The sequence below is a fragment of the Chionomys nivalis genome, chromosome 25, assembly GCF_950005125.1.
Source record: "Chionomys nivalis chromosome 25, mChiNiv1.1, whole genome shotgun sequence".
NCBI lineage: Eukaryota > Metazoa > Chordata > Mammalia > Rodentia > Cricetidae > Chionomys > Chionomys nivalis.
The window spans coordinates 8,402,204-8,415,880 of NC_080110.1; the positions used below are offsets into that span (position 1 = coordinate 8,402,204).

The window sequence follows — 13,677 nt, forward strand, 5'->3', positions numbered from 1 at the left end:
ACCAAGTACAAGACACCAAGTACAAGACACCAAGTTTACAAAACGGCACACACGGCAGCTGGACTGTTTAGCATGCCAATAAGCTGTTTAAGATGTGTCCGTGTGAAAATTAATCTCAGGAGCTAGAATTCAATGAAATAAACTAGTGTTTTGGTTATTAATCCACAATATATGTGTCACCTATGTCCAGAGGGAAATTGAAGGGGCTTGCAATACTAGAATACTCTAAAGATGAGGCAGTTGGAGAAAAGTATACAAGTATTTATTCCGGTACCGATAGAAGAGGGAAGTCTATCACTACGGGCGCAAATGGTTTACTGCAAGAGAGCGGCTATGTGATGCTTAAAAAACACGGAAAACATAGACACACGAAATAAAGTGAATCCCACTGATCTAAAAGCAGACTAGATGATAAATTTTGCAGACGATGGTGCTTAAGTCATTGATGCCCTAGAATGGAAAATCCTGTACGCTGGAGAGAAGGACGCAACCGAACTTTCTCTTTGCTCAGCCCATCCCATCCCCCTTTCCCTCAGCCCAGCAGCCCTGCTCATCTCCCAGTGACGCTAACACCTACACAGGACTTCCTTCTCGTGCCAAAAGCGGTTCCAGAGTCACATGCATGTCCTCATGTGACTAGGAACCACATGGCCTGTCACCCAGCTCTTTCTGACCTCCCACACGCCAAGTCCACTGCTCCCGACCACAAAGTCACCTCTGCCAGCCGCTCAGGCACCAGGCACACCCCTAAGCCTTGAACATGAAATACTCACCGTGACAAGCAATATGCTTTAGATAAATGTGAACTGACTGTCCCTGCTTATCATTCTCCAGAGGGAAGATCAGGCCTTTGTTTTTCTTTAGATTGATCAGCGGCTCAACTGCAAGCAGGAGAATGAGATCCTTCTCGGCCTTCTTTAACTCGGGGCTCTCCTGTTTCTGAGAAGAGTAGGTCCCGCAAGATAATTAGCAAGTCAACGCCGTTTCAGCAGAATGGAAAAACACATGAAGAGCTGTGCCCGTGTTACCTGGAGAAAGCGGACAAGCTGTGCGGCTAGTGATTCAAATAACCCCCATTCTTCGTAAGTGAATGCCAACTTTGCAAATTTCACAGCAGCACGCAAGGAAATGATATTTTTCCTTTCGATCACATGCTCCAGGAGAACCGTTTTGGGGAAATCAAGTTTCCCATTTGCTCCAACATTTGAAACTGGAAAAGGAGAGAGGAATGTCTGGATGCCATTCACGCAAAGAGACACTTATCAGACATTAGCCATCAGACACTGCCAGGCTCTAGGAGAACAGTGATAAGAAATGGCCCCAGTCCCCAGCCTCATTGTCACCAACTTTGCAGGGTAGTGGGCCAAATAAGAAACCTAGGTGGGCAAATGCACAGTGTTATGGAGGCAAATAGTGAGGACATCTAACGTTTCCTAAAGCCACTCAGAAGAAAGAGCATGGCGGTCTGGAGAGATGGTCAGGTGTTAAGAACACTTGCTGTTCTCACAGAGGACCCAGGTTGGTTGGTTGCCAGCACCCACATGGCAGCTTACAGCTGTCTATAATGCAAGTATCCAATGGCTTCTTCTGGCCTCTGTAGACATCAGGGCACAGGGCACCAGGCACATACATGGTGCACTCACATTCATTCAGGCAAAACACTCATACACATGAAATAAAAATAAGTAAATCTATTTTTAAAGCAGAGGAGTCGAAGGAGTTTAAATATAAAGAACTTCCGTGGTTAAAGAATTAGCCTCGTGGGCAGCTTGACATTAGGAACAAGACCTAGAGAAGGGAGGGTGGCTTTCTGGGTCATCAGTAGCCATATATATTCACAGCAGTCGGCAGGATCAGCTATGAGCATGCGAGCATCATTAAATAAGAGAAGGCAGAGAGAGAGGAGGCTGCCAAGGACAGTGTTTAGAGAGAGAGTCGGCAGGAGCTAGAGCTACAGAACCTACAGAACAGTGTGGGAGCGAAGCATTGCGGAGTGAGCGTCCACTGAGCACAAAGGAGGCCATCTATGAGTTTTTCAGTAACATGGGAGGGACAGAGGCTGCCTGATGCATACGCAGAAGGAAAGACTTGAGAACAGTGGACACAGGCAATTCTCTTGGCATGTCTGACCAGCTCACAGACACCCAGGGAAGAAGACGAAAGAGGATACAGGATACAGGGAGTGCTTGGAAGAATCTGACTTCACGAAGAAGTGAAAACATAGTCCTCCCTTTTCAATGAAAGCTGTGTACAGGGTATGTGCAGATGAGGTAAGTTTTAGAATCTGAGTGGATGAGATTAAAGAAATTCTCACTGTGGGCGTTTGAATAGGAATGGCCCCTATAGACTCATGTGTTTGAGTGGCCCATAGAGAGTGGCACTATTAGGAGGTGTGGCCTTGTTGGAGTAGGTGTGGCTTTGTTGAGGAAGTGTGTCACTGTGGGGTGGGCTTTGAGGTCTCCGATACTCAAGCTACAACCAGTGTGGGACACAGTTTCCATGAAGAGGGCTTGGCTCCTTCTCCAGCACCATGTCTGCCTGCACGCTGCCTTGTTTCCCACTACAATGGTAATAGACTAACGTCTGAAACTGTGAGCCAGCCTCAATTGAATACTTTCCTTTATAAGAGTCGCCGTGCTCATGGCGTCTCTTCACAGCCATGTCTCTCACTCGAGAAATGTTTTAATTGAAAACAGATTTTTTATATAAAATATTCTGATCATGATCATCATTCCTCATCCCCCCAGTTTCTCTTAGGACTTTTTAACTGAAGACATGAGGCCTTCATTAAAGTGCAGGATTAGAGGCTCACTGCCTTCAGGTACACACACACATAATCTAACGTTACACAAGCTAACATCTGGCTTCCTGTGTCTCCTCCTAGGTAGAAATCAGAGCCAAATTATCTGGCTACTACCGGGTGATGACAACACACGCCTTTAATCCCAGCACTCAGGAGGCAGAGGCAGAAGCAGACAGATGTCTATGAGTCTGAAGCCAGTCTGGTCTACGGAGTGAGTTCCAGGACAGGCACCACAACACAGAGAACCCCTGTCTTGAAGAAAAAAAAGTCAGCTGACTGCTGCAAGGCCACAGAAGGTAAGGTCATGTGGAAAGAAAATTAAACATGCAAGTATTTTCCAAGAAAACCCACAAAGTAAGCATCCTTTACCACAGGAGGCAGAAACATAGAACGGAGAGAATGCGGGCATAGGTGTTCTCTCAGGAGCGAGAGGACCTAGAAGCATGGAGTGAGGAAGGAGCAAGTGGAGACTGTATCTTGAGTCTACCAGTGCTGAGACTAGGGACGCAGCCGGTGGACAGAAGGCCAGAACAGAAAAAACAAAGCAAAAATGAGTGACGGGGAAATTCACGTTGAGAACAAAAAGAGGGGAAAAAATAAGGTGGGAGGTTGGTGATGACTATAAAAATCTTGACATTTGTTTTGAAGAACGAAAGATAGGTACAGAGAAAGATTGAAAAGCAATGGGAAATTTATTTAAATATATATATATGACACGAGCTCTAAATGCCTCCTGTATCACTGGACCCGGTGTGATCAAACATAAGAATAACATAAGAAAAATAAAAGCACAAAATCTAAAATCTATGAAATGACAAGGTTGAACTAGCTTTAAACTCCCCCACAGAACCCCCCAGACATGGAGATACAGTATGCAGATGCTAAAATAAACAAGCCTTAAACAGTAAGACTTTGTATCTATTGTCTTGGTGCAGTGTATTTAGGAAGCAGGCAAAGAGAAAAAGGATTGCAGGTGGCAGGTGAAAAGCTATACAGCATCTTTAGCCATTAGGAAAACTGCAAGTTAAAGACACAAGGAGATACCATTATCCACCTATAAGAATAACTAAAATAAAAAAAAAATGTTGTCAACGTTGCTATGAGACTGCATCATTCACCACAGCAGGCTGGAATATTAAATGGCAAAGCAAACCTGGGGAGAATGACAGCAATCTCTTCCAAAACCAAGTGTGCACTTGTGATAGGAACAAGCAATTAGACCACAGAAGTGCTACATAATTTTCAAATAAAAGTTCCAAATTCACAGCAGTTTTATTCCTAACAGCTCCAAACTGGCGACAGCCCAAATATCTCTCCACGTCAAATGGTTAAACACACCGTGGCGCACTGGGCCACAGAACACCACCCAGGAATAATAAGAGTGGACAGTTGCTGGGCAACAACCGGACACCTCACGGCAGGACGAGGCTGAGTGAGGAAACGGGGTACACAGAAGCTCCAAGTTTAGGGTGAGGATATCAGCGGGGAAAGGAAGCCGTCTTCAAAAACGGTGCTACGTCAACTAGACAGCCACATGAGCAAGCAAATGGTGAGCTCTACTTCATACCAACAGAAATAGCAAGGATGTGGACCTTATGGAAAAAGAAAAAAAAAAAAAACCTAAACACTAGAACTTATTGGGAAGGAAACATGGGGCATCGAAAAAGCAGAGATTTCTTAAATACAAAATAAAAAGGACTAACTCTAAAGGATGCATTGGCAAACTGGACTACATTAAAATTGAAAAGTTTCTGGGGTCCGGAGAAATGGCTGCTCTTCCAGAGACCTCAGGCTTGCTGGCCAGCACCCACGCAGGGGCTTACAACCACCAGTAATGCCAGTTCTAGGGGAACAGACACCCTCTGCTGGCGTCCACCAGCACCAGGCACACGAGTGGAACACAGACATAAACGCAGGCAGAAGACTCAGACACAAAATAGAAATAAAAATAATAATTTCTGTCATAATAGATACCACTACGCGAATGGAAAGAGGGTTGGGAAAGATGGCTCGGTCTATGGAGAGCTTGCCACTCACGCATGAGGACGAGTTCAGTTTATCCGTGTAAAACGCCAGGCATGGCGGGCACACTGTCATCCAGAGCTAAGGAAGTAGAGACAGGAGGATCCCTGGGGCAACAGGCCTGTCAGTTTAACAAAATCAGTGACTCTGACTGAAAAAAAAAAAAAAAGGTGAGAACGATAGCTGAAGCTCTTCTCGTCTTCACAGGCATGACTGAGCGCGAGCGCACGCACGCATGGACGCACGCACGTGCACGCACATGCGTGCGCGCACACATACACAGCATGAACGGGTATGAACAATCCCCACGAACAGAAGAAACCTTATCAAAATTAGGAATAAAGAAAGTTTCTTCATCTGAATTTTTTAAAAAGAATCTATACAGCACTTTAGTAAATGTCTGAACTATTGGTAAAAACGTTGAAGGTTTTCCGTCTATGGTCAATTGGGACAATATCAGCGTCTGTTTCTGGTGATTCCAGACAGTGCAATAAATCAGGAAATGAAGGAGGAAATTAAGAGGGTAAATCCCAAAAGAAAGAAATGCAATTGTCATTACTCAAAGATAATGTTATATTTTAGAAAATAAAAAACAACCTAGAAATGAATTATTTATAGCATGGTCCTGGCTTCAAGGTCAATCTGTAAACTTGATACTAATTTCTCATATATGGGCCATCATGCTAAAGGTGTTTGCGATCAGTGTCCACTAGAAAGTATTAACATATTATTTACATATCAAAAGTTCTTTTCCAGCCATGAACAGTTCCGAGACAACATCACGGAGTTCCACCTCGTCGGTCACCAGAGGTCCAGTTTGCAGGGTTCGCCTGCTCGAGTCAGCAAGAGCTTCCAAGACAGCCAGAAAGCGGGCCGAGGTGCTATCAAATAGCTCATCCAGCAGCCGTTCCGTGACCGTCCGTGGCCATATCATCTAGATATGAGAAAGAAAACTCAAGTGGCTAGGAGGCAAAGGCTACTGCCTGCTTCCCTCGTGCTGAGGGAAGTTAGAGCTGAGGTAGGAGGAGGCGGTGAGATGGCGTTTTGCGGGCCTTTTACATCACCTCAGACACCGTTTAAGGAAGTCGCTACACCAAAGACTTTGTTCTTTCTCACGTGCCCAGTGTTTCCAAGGTGGTATAAGGAAACTATTTACTATGGTCATTTATTAAGGTAGCATCGTCTCCGCCTGCTTTGTGGAGCCTTGGTGACAGCCGTAGGGAGCTGATACTCGAACTTTGGGGCCTCACAGTCACTTGGGGATCCCTTTTAGATTCAAGGCCAAATGTCCAGAAAATCTGGGAGTTTAGGTCACACAGTGTTGGTAAATGCTGAAGGAGATTCTCACACAGAATGTCCTCAAACTCAAATCTGAGGCGTTGTTTTAAGGTGTCACTAACTAGGGGATAAGTGGTTAGTGCAATGGAAGGCTTAATCGGCTATATATCAAAATCAAGTGGCTGCCTAGGCCTCTGTGGCTTCCAGCCACCCTCCTTCACACTCAGTGACTTCACCTCCGGGTGTTTAAATAGTTTAAAACTATTCCCTCTGACAAATGGCCTGTCCTCAGCCTATAGGTTGCCAATAAGGAAGCTGGTGCCTATAAGTTGGCATCTACAGATCTGATACCTGGCTGGAGAATGCCAGCCACATTCCCATGATCCCCTTGCTTTATTTCTTCTTCTTCTTCTAGAGGCAAAGTTAGAAAGAAAGGCCGAGATGGGATAAAGCTGCCTAGAACCAGGTTTTCCCAGGACTAGCTTCCCTACCCATTAGCTCTTATATCTTTGATTCCACAGGCCAACCGGACATTAAAAACCTCGAGAAAAGTTGAAGCCCGTACTTTGTCCTCTCTCCCCCAGCAGAGGTGAGGGCTCCTCTGAAGAGTTGTACTAGAGCTTAAAACAGTACTTTAAAAACATATTTAAAAAATAATAAATAAAGATATAAATACTAGAATAAGCCTTCTGATAATTAGAGGTGTCATAAACGAAATGCTGTTTTCCCCTAATTGGCGAACATAACAGTCAGCCTGGGCTAGTGAATTCCAGGCGACAAAGTGAGATCCTGTCTAACAAACAAACAAAAAGCAAGGTTTTTTTCTTTTTTGAAAAACTACAAATGACTGAATTTTAATATAATTTTATCTAGAAATGTAAACGTTTTCGGAGGATATATTTAATTCTGCTAAAAGAATAACTACACCTCCTGACTGGGTGCTCAGTATGGCGGCCCTAAGGGTTCAGACTTCTAAATTTGGTTCCCACAGGGGAAAAGGCTTACAAGAAGCGAAAACAAATCATCCCTGCCCTATTACACAGGGGGCAGCATTGCAACCAAAGGAGGCCAGGTGCTGGTCCTCCAGCAGCTCAGCGAGAAACAGCCCGCGGGGAGGGGGGGGGGGGAGCTACCAGCCTCAGCGACTGGAGAGCATCGAGCAGTGTGGGCTAGGGCTTCAAGGTATGTAATCTAAACTCTTCCTGAATCCGTAGTCAAAATAGTCGTGCTAAATAACAGCAAGTCAGCCCTGGGCCCGAGATAATATTTGCAAATATTAATTTAAAAGGGAAAGGGGGTCAGCCCTGTATGGTGCAAGCTCTGAGGAGAGAGAAGTTAGGGTTGGCACTATGAGATGCCCTGGAGTCAGGTTCAGGGTTCACCTTCCAGTGCTGCAGGGCATGGCAGGGGAGAGGGCGGGGGGGGGGGGGGGTGACCCTGAGCCCTGATATCTTCCTGTATGGTTGAAAAGCGTCACAGCAGGTGGTTTCCAAGCTCCCTTCCAGGTTCGGAGATTCTGCGGCTCTTCTGTCAGAACTGGTTCCTCCAGTCCCTGCATAACCTCTCCCAGAGGAGAGCTAGCCAAAGCCATCTATGATGGTCAAGAAGAGCTTCAGGGAAGGAGACATGAGCCCAGAGGACACTGAACTCAGAGAGGCAACAGGGAAGACTACAGAAAGAAGGGAGGCCGGGAGGCCGGGAGGAAAGCATTGGACCCCACAAAGAATATCTCCTTCACTCCCCCAAGACAGTATTTAATGTGGAGGTTGGGAGGCCGTGTGGCTAGTTAGGATACTGGAGGAGGATGTCACTTCCGTGCTGGGCACCATAGCTCCCTAAGCTCTCTGCCACCCGCCAGCAGTGTCTAAATCATAGGAACTGCTCCCAGGCCTAATCGTGAACAGCCCGTTAGCAGACCCCCTGGTGACTCTGGTGGCTCCTAACTCCAGTGGGAAATTATTTCAAAACCTTACGAGGTGTGTGGGCTGTTTGGCGTGAGCGAACTGTCTAGTTCATGATACTCCCCATGGTAGACCTAAGCTAATGAGAAAACCTCAAAGCTAACGCCAAGTGGCTCAGGCAAGGGCCCGTGCAGACCCACCCAGGACCGTCCATTTGCAAAAGTCTTTCATGCAAACCTTTCCCGAGCTCATCTTCCGCATCTCACCCATTAGCGTGGCAAAACTGGGATGATGTCAGGCACAAAAAGAGAAATGAAATGGATGCTGTGAGACCGTGTCTCGGTTGGAAAGGCATTCCATTGCTCTGAAATCTAGGGCAGGATTCACTCCTTAGCAACTAGGTGTAAAAGAGACAAAGGAACAGGAACAGCCCGGGCATACTGCACAGGGTCGTCTAGGGAAGGTCTCGGGGACTCACGCTCTGAGCTTCCTTTAGGTTAATTCTTATCTTTGGTCTGAACACGGCTTTGTTTTTTCTTCTGGACTCAAACACTCCTCTTTTGAAGATCATCACGGCCATCTGTCTCCAAGAGAAGAATCATCCATGAGGTGACAACAGGGCGCATGCCCCGACCACCAAGACTGCGCACACCATCAATAGCGCCGTGCAGGACATGTCTTCCGTTCCATGAAATGTTCATACCTTTATCGTGGCCTCTCTGTAATGCCTTCGAGAGTCCTCCTGAGACTTGGAGGAACTCATTAATTCCAGTTGCCTTAACTCGTCAATTTTAGCTAATGCACGTCGGGCAAATGCCTGTGTGGCAATTAAAACAAATTTAATTCACAATAAGTTTGAGAATGGTGATTAAAAATGTATAAAAACGGTGTGTTTTGATTCTGAGGCATTTGATTTAATCTGAATTAAACTGCTGGCTGCTGTTGACTCCTATCCCACAGTAGCTTTCCAATCCATCATTTCCTATGAGCACCATTAAGCTCTATAAATCTAAAGTTAATAAACATCCTGACACATTAACCTTATGAATTATAGAATTTTTAGAAGAAAGCCAAAATGTGGGTTAGGTAGTACAGAGGACTGCTCCGCTAATAATGCCTACAAGCATGCTCACACTTGAATGCACACACGCATGCACACGCACACACATACACCATTCTGAGATAGTCTTCTCAAGTCTCAATCTTCCCAGGATAACGTAAGATATAATCTCTTCAACTGCTCTCACGCTGGCCACTACAGTGTGACGTCTCTGAAAGGCCGTATTTGTTTTCAGATCTCCAATACCCACCGCAGAGGAATCCTGAACAGCCTGAAGGAGAGGCAGGAAGAAGGCAGGCTAGCTCATGGAACCGGTTCACCACATGATGATTCTCTAGAGACAATAGCAAGGATTCGGAAGAGCCCTCGAGAAGAGTTCAGGAGCAAAAGGTTACATCACAGGTGGCTCCTGAGGGCAACAGCTAGCACATTGGGCTTCCAAAATTACATGTCATTGATTTTGCCATTTTTTTTAAATACTTCACTCATAGCTTTTAATAATGAAAGTTCCAGGCCAGTTGCAGTATTAGAATGAGGGAATGTATAAATTTTCCAGTAGGTACTAACACCAATAAGAATCAAAACACCAGAATGACCAGTGTTCCATCCCTGATCATAGCAGTGGCCGTGTTGCAAGCTGTGCCTCCCCTAGAGAACTCGAGTTAAACACGCATATGTGGTGAGCAGCTTTTAGAATTATCTTGTGCTATAAAAATAGTCTAGCAGGGTTTGAATTCGGCTGCTCCTCTAGCTGGGGACAGCTACCCCCTAACTGTCCAGAATGAATCCAGGCAGGAGAAAACAGGCGTAAGACACCATTAACAGCCAAATTCTGTCTGTTGAGTTGTAAACAGATAAGGAGTAGATGTGAGCACAGCCATGAAAGCTGTGCCTTGCACCAGGCTCTGAGCCCAGGGGCTAAGGGCACACGGATGCTGGGCAAGCATTCTGGGACAAGGATGCCTTTGCCGGAACAAAGAGGTGTGGTTTCTTACTTTCAGGGGCTACATTCACCGACAACTGAGTACCGTGTACAGCAGGAAGTACGCTTTTAAATTTATGCCGAGAGTCTGTGCCAATCAATGGGAGCTTGTTATGTGTCAAATGTTAGGTCTAAAAGATGTACCAAAAAAAGAGGGACCAGATATAACTGATAAGCCTGGAGGCCGCGGGAAGTCAAGGTAAGTGTGTATATAATAGGTAGCCGTGGAGTCTCAAACTGAGCAGGGAAGGAGCTGCCTGTGAGAACTGGAAACTAAGAGTGGAGGAAGACAAAGAGGGCTGGGGAGGCGGGCCCATGGGCAGACGGCTTGCTGCACAAGCAGGAGGACCCGAGTTTGGATCCCCAGAACAAAAGTGAAGCCAGACACAGCAGCTCACATCTGTATTGTCACAGCATTGCTATGACAACACGGGAGGCAGAGGCAGGCAGCGCTCTGGAGGCTCAGGGGCCAAGCAGCCTGGAATAAGCAATAGCAGGTAAGAGACCCTGTCTGAAACAAAGTGAAAGGTAAGGCCCAACACCCAAGGTTCTCCTCTGACCTCCACGTGTGCACTGTGGTGCCTGCTCCCCCCCTACGCACACACACACACACACATATATATACATATATACACATGCATACATACATATACACACACAGACATATACACATACACATGTGCATATGTATACACACATATACACATGAACACACATCTATATGCATACACATACACACATAAGTACCCACGCATACATAGATATACATTCACACATTCATAATAAATATACACATATGCACACACACACACACACACTATAAGGGATAAAAGGAACAAAAAAAAAAGGCCCAAAATAACAGAGCCAGAGTTAAGAGGAGACAGCACAAAGTAGAACGAGAAAGCCACAAAAGAGAATAACCAAGAAGATGCCTCAGATAAGAGCGGGAGTTTCTCAGCCTTGCCTCTTTTCCGTTCTCTGGCTGCTGTGTTCCCTGGAGACCCAGGACAGGGTCTGACACACCGCATCTTAAACGCTGAAGGCATCTGAAGGCCGCCTACCTCCCCGTGGATGCTGGCCTGGCAGTCGTAGTGGCACTGGCAGACAGCAGTGTAAAGGGTGGCTCTCCAGGTCAGGTACCTGACGGACAGCAGCGGGACAGAGGACTCCATGCAGATGCTGGCCCACAGCAGGTATTCCAAGGCCTGGGGAGGAAGCAGAGAGCACATCTGGGTTGATCCTCATCCCTCACACGATCCATACTGATATTATTTAGAGACACCGAAGTCTAAGCTATGCGTGCAGATTGCTGGCTACTCCTATCAAAGGTACCATAAATAGTGCGGCAAAGAAAACTAGTAGTGTTTTATGTGTGTATGCATGTTCGTACTATGCCAGTGTGTGTGCACATGTATGTGTCTGCCTGTGGAGGCCAAAGTCAACATTGAGTGTCACCCCAATTGCTCTCCATCTTATTTCTTGAGACCCAGTCTCTCACTGAGCTTGGGCCTCACTGACTCAGCTGAACTGCTGGCCAGCTCGACCTAGTATCTGCCTGTTTCCACCTCCCCAGTGCAGGGATTATAGGTGCCTGGCTGCTTTTTAAACATGGGTTCTGGAGAGCAAACTCAGGCCTTCATGTATGTAAAGCAAGTACTTTACCAAGGGCTCATCTCCCCAAATTTTGTTCTTAACTTGAAAAACCCCCAAATCTCAAAGTAGCTGTTTTAGAGGGCCCTTATTGCTCTAGAATAGTTCCTTAAGTGGCCTCTGAGATGGACTCATTTTCAGCAACATGCTTCATGTATGAACTGTAGTCTAGGAGCTATCCAAAGTTGCTAGCTGGTCTGTGGCACTGGTATGTTACTTTGGTTTTGGCGGATGGGCAAAGTGGAAAGGGCTTATCACTGCAGACTTCCAATGTTCATTAGAAACAGTCAGACTGAAATCAGGTAAACTTAGGCTGCATGCCCAATTTGTCTCTCTCTGGACCTCATCTTGTCATCTGCACCAAGGGTGGATTAACACAACCTAACCGAATCTGACTCACAGAGTGTAAACTGCTTCTAAGAGAGAGAGATGAACTGGGGCTGGAATTCAAGTCTTTGAATTGTGAAGTACAACATTCTTCCTGCACACAGCGAAGCCTTTGACAAAGGAGAAAAGAGAGCCAAAACTCACTGGAAAACCTGCTTTCGAATTTGGAGATGAAAAGCCATCTCACAGAAAGAGAGAGAGAGAAGAAAAAAGACTGGGTTTTTAGCATTTTTTTCTCTTGCCCTAAAGGCTACAATTAATTATATATCATTATGGATGGGCTACAGCACAATAATTTTCTTCCCAGAAAAAAAAAACTTCAAAAAGCCAAAAAGTAGATGGATCTAAACTGTGGTCCTCACAAAAGCATGCATGCTTCAGGTATCAGCAGGAAAAGACACACAATAAATGAGCTCGGCCACAGGATGGCACTGCAGCCTTGGATATCAACGTTTATGTCAGGCGCCATCTCCAGGTTGACTTCAGGTTTATGTAATACTACATGAGCGAGCGACTTGATCGCTGGGCAAGCTGAATACTTTACTGAAAGACCTGTAAAAGTAAAGCGTATGTCCATACTTTGGCTAGCATATTCTTTAACGTTTGCTTTAAATGCCTCAGAGGATGCTAGATGTATTCTGTGACCCAAAGCAAATGGGTCACCTGACAGTTCGGAATAGCAGGCTCAGGTAGATGACTCCCGTGATACAGAAGCATATACTGGTGAACACATGAAGGGGCTTCCGTTCATGGAAAAGCCCTTCATCAGTCTCGGTCTTTTGGATTCCTTTAGGAACAAAGATTTGCCCCTCCCACACACTTCTCCAGTGGAGGAGGTAAGCCAGAAGAAGATAGGCAGGGCAGGAGCGATTAGGAGAATGGAGAGGCATCGTTCTTAGGGTGCTGTGCGGTGGCAGTGTGGCCATGGGGAAATGCCAGATATTATAGCACAATTAATAAAAACTCAGAGACAGAAATTGGGGTTCAACCTGAAGGTCAGAAAAACAAAACGGTCAGTCACTGGCTTTTCCCTCGACCCCAGTCCGAATGGCGATCCTGCCTCCAGGAATCTCAGAATGACAGTGTGTGTTTGCTATCTTACTTAACACCGGTGGGATGGAGACAGGGGATCCCTAAGGCAGGCTGGCCAGCTAGTCTATTCTAATGGTGAACTCCAGACCCATGTCTCAAGGGAGGTAGACAGCACTCCTAAGAGTGATACCAAAAAGTCCAATGGCCTACAGAGACACAGGTACTTGCACACACGTGAGCACACATACATAGACATATATAGTATATGCCTATAAAAATAATAACAATAAGCCGGGCGGTGGTGGCGCACGCCTTTAATCCCAGCACTCGGGAGGCAGAGGCAGATGGATCTCTGTGAGTTCGAGACCAGCCTGGTCTACAGAGCTAGTTCCAGGACAGGCTCCAAAACCACAGAGAAACCCCGTCTCGAAAAACCAAAATAATAATAATAATAATAATAATAATAATAATAATAATAACAATAACTGGAAAGTCCCCTTGCCTTCAGCAGAAGGAGTTAGAGCGTTAGAGTGTTTGTTCAATCAGATTGCATGTGAGTCCT

General features: G+C 45.8%; 1 protein-coding gene across 1 annotated transcript in view; it reads right to left on the reverse strand.

The window, feature by feature from the left end:
- The window catches only part of Cfap54 (cilia and flagella associated protein 54), a 255,271-nt gene that overhangs the window by 221,275 nt on the left and 20,319 nt on the right, over window positions 1-13,677 (reverse strand). Inside the window, exons 6-11 of the mRNA XM_057757648.1 lie at window positions 11,108-11,251; window positions 8,708-8,821; window positions 8,483-8,584; window positions 5,561-5,759; window positions 1,029-1,210; window positions 774-939 (exon numbers count right to left, since the gene is read on the reverse strand). Of these exons, the coding sequence (XP_057613631.1) occupies window positions 774-939; window positions 1,029-1,210; window positions 5,561-5,759; window positions 8,483-8,584; window positions 8,708-8,821; window positions 11,108-11,251 (907 nt within the window). The remainder of the gene's footprint in view (window positions 1-773; window positions 940-1,028; window positions 1,211-5,560; window positions 5,760-8,482; window positions 8,585-8,707; window positions 8,822-11,107; window positions 11,252-13,677) is intronic.